Below are 13,991 nucleotides of genomic sequence, written 5' to 3'. Positions count from 1 at the left end.
TTAGAAAAACTTAATGAAATAAGAACTGATAATAAGAAAAAGAAACGAAAGATTTTTCTAATCTCTCTGCTTAATAATAGATATTATCCTGTCGCGATGAAAGATTGCATCTAAAAGTTATAAGGGAAAAGCAATTTTAGATCTTTTTTATCATTTATAAAATATTTTCTCTAATAATAAAGTTTTCTAATATTGTATACTAAATCAAGAGACTGCTCAATCGTTATTATAAGAACAAAATGTTACAATGAAAAATAAAGAGAATGCAAGTAGAGAAAAATAATAATTTGTATAAATTTATACTTATGTGTGATATAGTAAAAAAACTATAATTAAATATTAACAAAATGAATAATATTAAAGTGAAAATATTTTTATCAAAAGCGAGTTTTATATATTTCCGGAAAACCATTATAATTAATTCATAATTATTACAAAAATAAAAATCATCGGAATATTCATGGTATTTTTTTTTTAATTCGGCTTTGACAGCCGAAATATTTTTATTTTAATTTTACATGTTTATTGCACATTAATTATAATATTAAATATTCGCAATACATTCATTTTGTCCAAGATTAATTTCCATATTAAAAAATAATAAAAAATGTATATGCGTGGAATTTTTAAAAGATATTGTCGAATAAAATAATAACATATAAAATCTAAATAATCAGATTTCTCTCTAAAAAAATATTAGCAATAACGTTAAGCAATAATTTATTCAAAATTTCTACTAATTGCAAAGATTGAAAGAGATTTTTGATTTTCGAAAAAAAATAAATAAAATAAAAGAAAATATTTAAAGCAAATCTTATTAAATTTTACTGTCTAATTTTCAATTAATATATATAATCTACAAGTTTCTATAGAGAGAGATAAAGAAATATTATTTTTTAGTAATAAATTCATACGTAGATATATGTAAGTATATAGACATATTAATAACGTATATTAAAAATGATTATGCGTTAATAAAACGTAAGTATATAGACATAAATAAAATTAAATATATAGACATAAATAAAATTAAATAGATATAAGTAAAACTTCCCAGAAAAACCATTTGCATTTGCATTTATATTTGTGTATTTTCTTGTAATATACGTATATAGAGTACAACCTTTGATACAAATGATTTATGAATAATTACGATAATTATAATGTTCTTATTACAGTTTATTTATGACCAATAATTGCGTAACATATACATATATATGTTCTTCGCTATATTATTATTTCTAGGAAATCAATTATATCATCATAATTTATGAGTAACAAAAAAATATTATTCTTTATAATGTTTCTCTATATTTTGCATCCGTAATATCTAATCATAGGCATTATTAAATATCCTAGAAATAATATTCCAGTCAGAAATAATACAATGTTTTAATAATATTATATAATTTATTAGTATGTTTATTAAAATTTAAGTATGTTTTTAGATAATTTATATTAACAGTATAGTTTTTCAAAAAAAGCAGTGTTTATCTTTAACATTGTACAATTTTTTCTCTTTAGCAGAGACCTCATAGATTTTAATCTACATACATAAAATTATAAAAAAAATATTTTTTTATTTATTCGTTTTCATTAATTTTTTTATTTAATCCCTTAATATTTATATATATATATATATATAAATCTGAAGAAATTCATAAAAAGCATTCGGTTTCGATCACTTATAACTTATAGCGTAAGATTTATAATTCTACCTTGAAGCAGGCTTTATGAAATATTCATCGAAATGTTGACTTGCTAACTTTCTTATAAAAATTTTTCTCATAAAAAACTACTGCATTAGACAATATATTAGTTCAAGAACATTTACAAGTCCTATTCTCATTTTGACTGCATATCGAACAGTTTTTTAATTTCATCTATCACTTGCAATTCGAAACGAATATTTAAAGAGATTATTTTTATTGGAGAAACCTTTTTGATTGAAAAATTATAATTTATTACATTCAGAATAAGTTATTATTTGCAACATTGACACACACAAACACACATTGTGCATTTACGTATTATACCTTTTTTGCTAATTAAATCCCACTTTCAGTTTTTCCATGTAGTAATTTTTCACATAACAGTTTTTTATGATGACTGAAGTCTATAAATAAACCGTACGTTCTATCAACCGTTTAGTATTTTATTACAACTTATTATAAACGTAAGAACGATGGCTCGATTAATCTGTACAATCGGAATAATTTTTATTGCATTGATATGTGTTCTTGCGCAGGAAGAGAAATATGACGATAAGTACGACTTTATTGAATTTAAGAAAATACTCGCGAATGATAAACTGCGAGATCAATATTACAACTGTTTCATGGAGATAGGACCATGTGCGACAGCCGATGCGAAATTCTTCAAAAGTATGTCTATATACAAGATTATAAAAAGATATATATATATCTTTTTATAATTAAGTCTAAAATTAGTATTTTTAATTAAACTACTCATTTGAAATTAACTGGAGATCGTATATTTTATAAAAATATGTATATATTTTTATAATTAAGTCTTAAATTAGTATTTTTAATTAAACTGCTCGTTTGAAATTAACTAAAAAATAAAATTATCATTGGAAATATATGTGTATGTAAAAAAATGCATTGTAAGGTGACGATATGCTTCGAATATTATAAAAGAAAAAGATAGACTTTAATTAATCCATTATTCAAAAATAATGTAAAAAATACAACAATATTTTGCAATATATGTGCAAGAAATGTTGCACACTATTGCATCAACTAGATATATTCCATTTCTTTAGATAGATGATTGATTTTTTTTAAATGTAACAAAATTAATATTCAATTCTTTTCTTGTATCTACAAAATATATATGTCAACTTTTTATTTTATTATAATTTTTATTATAATATTTTTATTATAATATTTTTTACTTCAATAATCAAATACGAAGAGAATTTTATATTAAAAATTACTATAGTGTATAGTAACTGTGGATTAGGATTATTTTAAGTTACACTGCTGAAACTGCAAAAATTGCATAAATTGACGTAATTTTTATAATTTTAGCACTTTACTTTAGAATGATTCTTATGGTCCGTACCTGCTACATACCATAGTAATTTTTAATAAAAAATTTTGTTCTTATATTAATGTAAATAATGTGTTTCTATAGAGTCTATACATTTATTAGAAATATATAAGATCGATTATTATGACTATAACTATTTTATCGAACTCATCACTTTGCAGGTATCGTCAGCGAAGCTTTTCAAACTCAATGCAAGAAATGTACTGAACAGCAAAAGTTAATGTTGGATGCAATAAGTGATTATTATGTGACAAATGAGTCTGAAAAATGGAATCGATTTATTGCGAAGAGTTTAGAGGATATGAAAAAAAAAGCTCAAGGATAATTTCTAACAACACTGGCAATATCGAATAAGTGTTACAATATGTTAAAAGTTATTTACTGGTTAATCATTTCAAATTCTCTTCAAAATTATCTTAAATTTACATTATTATTCATTTCCGCCTACACTTTTGTAGAACGATAATACTATACTTTTTGGTTTCTTTAATATAATCAATATTTATTCAAAGAAATTGAATCTTCTTTGTATTTATTCAAATAAATTGTATTTTAATCGTAATTTAATACGAAGAAATTAACAAGCAAATGTTGAAACATATGTAAAAATAATGTTAAAACTATGTAAAATTATTTTCAACTACAACTCGTTATTTTTATGATTTATTGTATATTTACATGATTATTGTACATTTGATCGATAACTGTTTTTTTTTATTATCATTTACACTTATTTTAACTCTAACTATAACTGTCTTATTAACTGGGTTTTTTGAAAGAAAGTATTAACATACGATAAATTTGTTAAAAGACATAATTTTATAATATGAATGTTATCAGTTTTCTACTTTTGTGACAAAAATTATTACATAAAATTATTTTATTACGAATAAAGTGGTTGCAGATATAAATAATCTTTTTCTTTGAACCCTCTAAAAATAGGTTTTTCTTGATTTCTCTGATGCAAAATTGATAAAATTTATTTATCTTTAATAATTGTAGCACATAATTATTATTAGACAGTAATTGCGTAGCAGTTGTATCTTCAATTCCCGGTAAAAAATTTGTTATGTATAATCATATATGATATATGACCATATAAAATTATATAGAAATATATAAAATTTTATATAAGTTATGTATAATTATATATAATAATATATGACGTATTGTATAATTATAATTAATTTTATATTAATGTTGGCTAGATGTCAGTCAACGATAATACAAAATTATGCATACTATACATAACTATACATAACTTATACAGAATTTTATATATTTCTATATACTTTTATGTTGTTATATATAATTATATATGAGAAATTTTTTACCGGGAAGGTATTTTGTCAAGAAAATAACATGAAATCTACTAGATATTTTCGATCGATGTCGGATACGAGATTAGAAAATAAGAATCATTTTGATGTTAAAATTACGCGAAATTAATAATTTATAACTTATAGACTTTATACTGTTTACCATGCGTTGTGTTATTATCGTCTCATTCAACATTATTTTATACGATTATTGGTAAATGTATCATCTGACGAATGCGTTTGTGTGTGTCCTGCAATTTTGCGAACTTTCAATCAGTTGCTTTTATTAAGTTTTATGGTTTTTTAAAATTTCTATTAACACATTAATTTATAAAACTAATGTATAGAAATCGAATGCATAATATTGCATGTTTGTATTGTTGTCCTAACGGTTGGAATATGGGAAATTCTTTCATACAAGAAGTTCACTATAGGTTTTAGGATATCACACTGTTTCCATTGCATAATATACGATTTTTTAAATTTATTGTAACAGGACCGAAATGTCTTAATAAAATTGCCTAATAATCATTAGAAGTTTATTTTATTTCCACACTATTTACCTCACGCTCAACTCTTATTAGACCAGTTTTTTTTTGTAATATTCAGAGATTCTTTATTTAATTTTGTTTGTTGATATCTAATAATTTATAAGAAACAGTAATAATTTTTCGCACGCAAGGTTTTTCTACAAGCAATAAAAATGTATATTAACGTACGCAATATGGAAAAAAACTTCTTTATACCAGCGCATAGTACAACAAAATAATTTTTTGTTCTTGATTGTAATATAATTGTAGTGAGCCTGTAGTGAGTTTGTCGCGAAAAATATTACTGAAGAATGTAAAGATAAAGAAAATATCATTCCAATAAGTACGAATGATAACATAAGAAATAGAAAAATTCTCTTTTTTTGGTTACTTAATATAATAATAATAAAATATTTATTACAAATTAGCATGTATGCACATGCTAATTACTTTAATAAAATATATATGTATATAAATTTAAAGCTGTTTTAAAATTTGTGAAATATTTAGACTTCTTTGATTGTACATTGTGAAATTGTTCCAACGATAGAAAGTATATTAATAAAGAAAGATTATAAAGAAAGTATAGTAATAAAATATTATTGAAGACTGGAAATTGTTCCAACGATAGAAAGTATATTAATAAAGAAAGATTATAAAGAAAGTATAGTAATAAAATATTTATAAAAATTTTTTGAATAAAGAACAATATATGTAAAATATCGATACTTTTATTTCAAAATATTAATATCTTCATTCCAAAATTAATTTTGTCCAAAAAAGAAGTGTTCGTAATATCATCAAACAATATTCTTTTTAATTTTTTCATAATTGTAAAAATTAAAAAAATTATTATTTAGCTTTTGAAAGAAGAAAGAAGCAAGTTTTCTGAAATTTTACTATCTAAATATTAAGTTGTATATATAATAATTTAGAAATCTCTACAGATATATGATAGGTATATGAGCAAATAAAATTTTCTATAGTAATACGTTATTTATAATAAGCAAGTCCGTGACATATTTTAGGAAAAATACAGAGAAAAACATTTGTATATGTATTTTGTTGTAGGATAATATTCTCCTTCTCTAATATTTTTAACATATCTCCTTTTCTATTATATAATAAACGTTTATGCGCAATATCTTCATAATACAAGGATTTCAAGATCAAAGATAATTAAGATGAATTGCTAAATAGCGTGATTATTATGTTAGATGAAAAAATAAGTAAATTATCCTTATGAATATTATAAGAAAATTTTAGATAAATGATTGAAATAATATGTAAATATTAGTATATTCTAAAATCTTCTAGAAGGAATTTTAATAGTAATATGTAATATGTGACAAATACAAATAATTAAAAAAAATAAAGGTTACGATTTGTAATATTCTCGTTATAGTTTTCTATAGTAATAAATTCATGTATAAATAAGACCAAAATTTCTCAGAAACAATTAAAAACTCATTTACATTTGTATATAAGTATTTTCTTGTGAAATATATACATATACATATAATGTTGGTCTAATTTTTCTAAAATATTTTTCAACCATTATGACTCTGCAATGTATATGTAGTACATACATATATACAAATGATAATTTCAAGACTTGAATGATTAAAGCAATTTCAAGGCAGTTAAGATAAGTAGATAGGATAATATTTTAATAAGATGGAAATCAAGTTAAACGTGACGTAATGAATTTCACAAGAAAAACTTGTGCATATAAAAATAATTGGAACAATCTAATTTATACAAATACGATTAAATTTATACAAATACAATTATAATAATGTAATCGTATTTGTGTAAATTTATATTTGTGTGGTAATTTAAAATAATAATTAAATAAATTTTTTAAATTAAAAACATTTATGTTAAAATCTACTTTTATTCAAGTTTACGAAAAATTATTATTAAATTAATATAATTGTACTATAAATTTCTATACTATACTATAAGAAATTATTTTTATGAATAAAAGATATTTTTAGTAATGAAGTATAAATTTTCGTAGTAATTTTATCATAGATATTTTCAGTAATAAAGTATAAACTTTCAAAGTATAAACATTATAGAAATGATTTATATAATAATTATGATTGATTATAATGTTTTCATTACAATGCCATAACAATAATTATGCAACACATGTATCGCCTTCACTACACTATTATTTCGCAGAAATCAATTATATTGTGTGTCAGGATCATGAATAATTTATAAAAAATACTGATTCATTACAATCTTTCCTCTGTTTTGTATTCGTAATATCTACAAATTTATTTCAGTTCTTAATGTTTATCTTTAACATTGCACAATTTTTGCTCTTTAGTAGAGATTTTATAGATTAAAGCCTACGTAAAATTATACAAAAAAAAAAGATTTTTTTCATTTATTTGTAATCTTGAAGCGAAATTTGCAAAAAACATTCAGTTTCGATTACTTTTATAGTATAAAATTTATAATTTAGCTTTAAAACGGATCTCAAGTGAAATATTCATCGAAATGTTGACGTGCTAATTTTTTGTTAAAATTTTTGTTAAAATTTTATATATTAGACAATGTGCGAGCCACAAATAAAATATTCACCGAAATATAAATATAATATAATAGCTGATTGTGAGAAAAATTAACATGCCAACATTTCGGTGAATATTTCATTTATAGAAAATGTTCTAATATATATTAGAAAATGTATGCAAGCTATAAATGAAATATTCACCGAAATGTTGGCATGCTAATTTATACATACATATATTAGACAATTAGTTCAAGAGTATTCACAAGTTCTACTCTATTTCTTGTGATTGCGCATCAAAAAGTTTTTTTACCTTCATATATTTACTTATTATGAAAACTATTCAAAACTGATATTATTAGAAAACATTTTTATTGTAAAATTATAGTCTATTATATTATAGTCTATTCGAACAGTTTATTAATGTGCAACATAAGTATAAACACACATATATTACAGATTAACTCGCTTGCTAATTAAATCCCACTTCCAGTTTTCCCTTCCAGCTATGGCTGTTACGTCACATCTTTTTATCACTGATTGGCACCTATAAATGAAGTGTACAAGCAGCTTATTAAAACTTACTGTAAAAGTGAAAACGATGGCTCGACTAATCTGTATGATCGCGATCATTGGTATTGCATTGATGTGTGTTCTCGCAGAAGAAAATATGTACGACGATAAGTATGACGATGTTAATGTTTCGGAAGTACTTGCCAACGACAAATTGCGAGAGCAATATTACAACTGTTTTATGGATATAGGACCATGTGTAACAGCAGATGCGAAATATTTTACTAGTACGTATAAATACAAGATATCTTGCTTTTATCGTATAATTTTCCTTTTTTTGTAGCAGAAAGGAAGTTTTCTTTGATTAATATTTAAAATTTATTTTATTTAATTACACTAATAGGCTTAATATATATACTTAATACGCTTAGTAATGTCATAAGTTTCTTATAATAAAAAAAAAATAATAAGAAATCATACATAATAATAATAGGCTTTTCTGTAAATATAGAAAAGAAAATATGTACAAAAGAATAAAATAAAATCTGCCAGTTAATTTCAAATGAATACTTTTCTTTAATAAAAGATTAATATGAGGCTTAGTTATAAAAATATGTATATGTAATTTAGATAATTGGAAATATACGTAAAAAAAATACATTACAACGACGATATGCTTAGAATATTTTACAAGAAAAAGATTGATTTTTTTTAAAATTAATTTTCATTATTCAAAAATGATGTGAAAAAATACATGATAATAGATATTTTGCATATATATGCAAGAAATGTTGCACATTATTCATTAACTTAGGTATTTTTGTTCTATTTCTTTGAATAGATTTAAATGATTGATTTTTTATATAGAAATATAAAGAATAAAATTAATATTTCATTCTTTTTTTATATCTACAAAATACATATCTTAACTTTTTTATTTTATTTTAAGTTTCTATTATAATATTTTTTTAATTCAGCAAGTGTATTAATGTTCATAGGTTTTATATATTTATTAGAAATAAAATTATTTATTAGAAATGATTTATTAGTAATAAGATCGATTATTATGAACCAGTACTATTTTATCGAATCTATATTTTTAGACATTGTCGATGAGGCTATTCAAACTCAATGTCGCAAATGTACTGAGAAGCAAAAGAATATGTTGGACCAAGTAAGCGATTGGTATACGAAGAACCAGCCAGAAAAATGGAATCGACTTATTGCAAAAAGTATAGAAAATATAAAAAAAAAAAATTAAAGAAAACAATAATTCTTAATAACCGGCAATACCGAAATGTTACTAATGAAAAATAAGTGTTATTAATATCGATGTTACAAGATATTAAAAAATATTCATTTGCAAAATTATTTTAGATTTTATATTATTTTCCACCTCCGCCTATAATTTGTCATAAATATTACTTTTTAATATAATCAAAATATTCATTCAAACACGAAGTTTAATACATAAATGTTAAAAATCTAAACCTATGTAAAAAATATTTTCAACTACAATTTGTGATTATATAAATTTAAGACGTACGATAAATTTGTAAAAAATATAATCTTTATAACAAGAATGTTTTTCCACTTTTGTGAGAAAAATTTTATTGTGAATAAAATAATTGTAGGTATAAATAATTTTCTTTGAATTCTTCTAAAATAAGTTTTTCTTTTATAATTCTAGCACATTAAATTTAATTTCTTAACGATTGTACTTTTGGTATACTTTGCTAAGAAAATAACGCAAAATCTACTAAGTTATGTTCAATCGATTTCAGATACATAAAACCAGAGTATTCTTGTGATTAAAATTATGCGATATTGATATATAATAACAATGAGAATAACTATATTTTATACAATATAGTACATCGATATCTAAAAATCTAAGAAAAATAGTGACGATAAATTTTCACAGGGGAAGATTTCCACAAACAAGAAAAATGCATATTAACATATGCAAATAGAAATGCATATAAGAAAAATAATTTTTTGCTCTTGACATGTAATGAGCCTGTTAGTCAGTTTCATCAAAAATATTGGATGGAGGAAAAATAATCTGAATAAGCATGAATGATAATATAAAAATGTTTAGAAAATATTAATCTAAGCTATATTTAATATTTGAATTATATATAATTACATAGATTAATTAGATGTTCTTTTTTAAAGCTGGCAATAAAGTTTAGCATTATGTTACCGCAAATATATTATTGGTTTATCGCATTGATTTGTATAATATTGCATGCGTATTCATAACATATATTTTTCTAAGATTAATTTATATTTTTTATATTAATAAATAATGAAAAAAGTATATGTACCTTTATAAAAAACATTTTTTAATGAAAAAACGAATTTCCAAAAATATCAATACTTTTATTTCAATGTTAATTAATATTGTTCAAAAAAGAAGTGTTCGTAATATCGACGAGCAATATTTTTTTTTTAAGTTTCTTAAATTAAAAAAATTGAAAAAGATTTTTTAATTTTCGAAAAAAGAAAATAGCAAATTTCTTTAAGTTTTATTATCTAAGCTAAGTTTTAAGTTATATATACAATAATATATGTATAAGTCTAAAGTGAAACAAGTAAATCAAGTTCTTTGTAATAATAAATATTTATAATGAGCAAGTCTCTTTTTCCACATAACATCTCTGAAAAAAAAGACAAAGAAAAGTGCATTTATGTTTCCTTGTAGGATAGCATTATGTGTTCTCCTCTAATCTTTCCAACATGTCTCCTTACAACATTATATTAATACATTAAATGTCCCTGCGCAATACTTTCGTAATACTTCGTAGACATCAAGATCAAAACTAATTAAAGTAAACTGATAACATGACATTTATGAGATGAGAATGATTATTAATATATTGATATATTGATAAATGTGATTCTTAGTCTAAAATCCTCGAAGAGAAATTTTTAGCAATAAAATGTAATATAAATAATTTATATAATAATTACAATTTAGAATATTATAATTTTTGTTATAATTTATCGTATTGAGAAATAGAGATATCTATAAAAAAAATATTATTTGATAGATACATCTAAGTGCACATCAGTTTATTACTTTATTGCGTAATATTAGCTCTAGAAATTTATTTATTACTATTATACATTTATGAATAATGGATGGAAAGATATGTTAATTATGTATATATGTATATTTCTTTGTTAATTATGTCGTACCTATATTTTTTTCTTCTATGTAATTTTTGCATTTCACAGATAATAATGAGATGTATATGATGATCGATTATTAGTATTTTTTATTACGAATTATTCTAAAAGTAATGATGACTCCATTAATTTGAGCGAAATCGAACATTAGTATTGACGTATTGAAGTATTATACATTTCCGCGGAAAAATAGTATTATGACAATAAGTACGATAAATATGATATCGATATCTATCGATGTATTTTTTCGTATTAGCTCTTTTCTCTCATTGTGATAAATTTTTCAAATCACGGATTAAGGAAGAAGGGGATGGAACACAAGCTCTAGCGGGAAAACACATCCGCGGCAGGGGGCCACCATACTGGTTATTCAATTATACATGCTATGTGTGAGATAAAAGGCACTATAGTGGAAAAGCAGTTTCCCCTGCATGTCTGACAATGAGATGACACCTCCTCTTGCTCAAACTAAGACCTTATTGTTAGACTCGGTCCCCCTCTTCCTTAGTCCATGTTTTAAATCGATTTTTCTTAAAGTATAAAATATCGAGATCTTTATAATCTTTACAAATAATCAGATTTATAAATAACAGAATAATGTAGTGAACTTTAAGCAATTTTCTCTTTATCTTAAAGAAAAAATATTCACACAATTTACTATTTTATTTTCTAGCTTTAATCCCTAATAATCAAAAGCTTAAAATAAAAAGTTATATTCAGAAAAATATATATTTACTAACAGAGAATTTTCTATCAGAGAGTGTATTAAAATTTTAATATTATTAATAATAAATATTTATTCATATTCTTTAAATCAATATTTGAAAATAAATGTTAGATTATATACTGGGCAACAAAATTATCGCAACAAAAATTTACCCCAAAATTTCACATAACTTTAAATAATTATAACTCCACGAAAAATTGTCGTATTTGAAAAAGTTGTACGATTTTTTTTCGCGATGTTATAACGTATCAAAGTTATCTATACATTTTTGTTACCGAGAGCATCAGCAACACGTGGAAGTTACTGGATGTGTGCGCGCGCGCGCATCCATGCACTTTTGGTATAAATTTTTGTTATAATAATTTTGTTGCCCAGTGTATAATCTAATATTTATTTTCAAATATTGATTTAAAGAATATGAGTGTATTAGTGTATAAAATTTAGAATATGTTCAATTTGTAGAAGAGTACTATTTTATATTTTCCATTAATTTTTGGCAAATATTGCCCCGTAAGCAATTATTTATTATTTTTATCTTTGTAATAAAAATTTTATTATAGATAAAATAATTTCACAGAGTAATAAGTAATTTTTTTTTTAACTCTTTCGAACGCAATCTGTCTGCAGAATTAGAAGAAATATAAAATAAGAATTTATTTTTAATAATTTTTTACATACCTTTTTTTTGATATATACCTCATCGTGTTGTGTGCGCAGTGTTGCAGATTCCGGGACTTCAACATGGAAGATGTGCATAGAAATGTACATCAATCTGGAGCGACTCCAATTTTGGCGAAATAAAATGAAAATGTATGTTACTCTCGATCAATTCCGCACTTGTAGAACACAATTTTTCACATATTATAAGACAAGATCAAAGTTGTCTACTTTCAATGATTCTGATGCATATTTAATTATTTATCTGCAATATATATAGTTGTGTTGTATTTCGACGAGACACTATCTTCGCCACATTTGCCACTCGTTTGAACACACACCGGACACGAAATTTCCGAAATTAATGTAAAATAGCAATTGCACACGAAAACTAATACATTATCAATATTCTACAATTTATTAGAAACGTATACGATATTTGCTCTCGCGCAAAATTCTGTCGCAAACGATAGAAACATCGCAAAGAATACGACTCGATTTGAATGCGGTCTTACCACCAGCCCTTACAATTTCTAACACCGACGAGATAACTTTTTAAGCCCTTAAGTTCCGCATTTCGGAAAGGATACTCGACTTTGAGAATCGTAACTCTCGAGATATCGAAACGTCATGACCACTGACGAAATACTATTAAAGACCGTCAGCTCTGGCTAAATTTTTGTGACTGTCAAGTGGGTCCGGAGGTAATTACAGGACGATGACATTATCGACCATTTTGACTTATTGTTAATAATTATATGACTTATTTAAATCATGCGGATATTTTAACTCATCAATTTTTAATGCGTAGTCAGATATGGACTTTATAATATCTCGTCAGTGGTATGACGTATGACGAAGATTCCAACTTTTACTAAAATCGCTTATGTCAAAATTTCGAATTGTGTAATTCATTAGTCTTGATCTAATCCTTCTTCTATGTATATTATACAACAATAGAACAATAATTTTATCTACATCAATAAAATACAGTTATTATTTGACAGATTCAATCGTCAATTAAATTAATTTGAATTTTTTCCAAGAAAAATTACAAATATATTTTAATATTATAAGTAAATTTATATAACAGTAAAATAAATATAATTAATTTAAATACGAATTATAATATTAAAATCCATGCATCCGATATTAGAATATAAAAGCTAAAGATTACAAACTTTAATTACAATAATTATTAAGAGAAAAATTTAAAAAAATTTAATTTATTTTTTCTAAATTTTCATATAATAAAAATTATAAAGTCGACTCTAATTTTTACAAATTTATAAAACAAAGTTTATATCTATATATATATATATATATATATATATATATATATATATATAAAACAAATAGATTATAGATATTGTAAAAAAATTACATTATATATATTAATATATAATGTAATATACTTTTATATCATAATAATAATACACTTTTATAGG

At 23.2% G+C, this 13,991-nt stretch overlaps 2 protein-coding genes across 2 annotated transcripts; both read left to right on the top strand.

The window, feature by feature from the left end:
- The first annotated feature begins 2,154 nt into the window (after positions 1-2,154).
- On the top strand, positions 2,155-4,925 carry LOC140671867 (ejaculatory bulb-specific protein 3-like). The gene is made up of 2 exons (XM_072903556.1): positions 2,155-2,384; positions 3,237-4,925. The coding sequence occupies exons 1-2, from the start codon at positions 2,186-2,188 to the stop codon at positions 3,398-3,400; spliced, it is 363 nt and encodes a 120-aa protein (XP_072759657.1). The 5' UTR covers positions 2,155-2,185; the 3' UTR covers positions 3,401-4,925.
- A 3,101-nt stretch (positions 4,926-8,026) lies between these two features.
- Positions 8,027-9,335, top strand: LOC140671860 (ejaculatory bulb-specific protein 3-like). Its single transcript, XM_072903532.1, has 2 exons — positions 8,027-8,251; positions 9,068-9,335. The coding sequence occupies exons 1-2, from the start codon at positions 8,053-8,055 to the stop codon at positions 9,223-9,225; spliced, it is 357 nt and encodes a 118-aa protein (XP_072759633.1). The 5' UTR covers positions 8,027-8,052; the 3' UTR covers positions 9,226-9,335.
- Positions 9,336-13,991: the final 4,656 nt, after the last annotated feature.

This window comes from Anoplolepis gracilipes, chromosome 12, assembly GCF_047496725.1.
Source record: "Anoplolepis gracilipes chromosome 12, ASM4749672v1, whole genome shotgun sequence".
NCBI classification, from domain to species: domain Eukaryota; kingdom Metazoa; phylum Arthropoda; class Insecta; order Hymenoptera; family Formicidae; genus Anoplolepis; species Anoplolepis gracilipes.
This window is presented reverse-complemented; position numbering and strand designations above follow the sequence as displayed.

What these genes read in the sequence shown, in the direction of transcription:
- LOC140671867 (XM_072903556.1), top strand. Translation starts at nt 2,186, where the DNA reads ATGGCTCGATTAATCTGTACAATCGGAATAATTTTTATTGCATTGATA. An exon ending in CGATGCGAAATTCTTCAAAA is followed by an intron (nt 2,385 to 3,236) that starts GTATGTCTATAT and finishes ATCACTTTGCAG; the next exon opens with GTATCGTCAGCGAAGCTTTT.
- LOC140671860 (XM_072903532.1), top strand. Translation starts at nt 8,053, where the DNA reads ATGGCTCGACTAATCTGTATGATCGCGATCATTGGTATTGCATTGATG. An exon ending in AGATGCGAAATATTTTACTA is followed by an intron (nt 8,252 to 9,067) that starts GTACGTATAAAT and finishes CTATATTTTTAG; the next exon opens with ACATTGTCGATGAGGCTATT.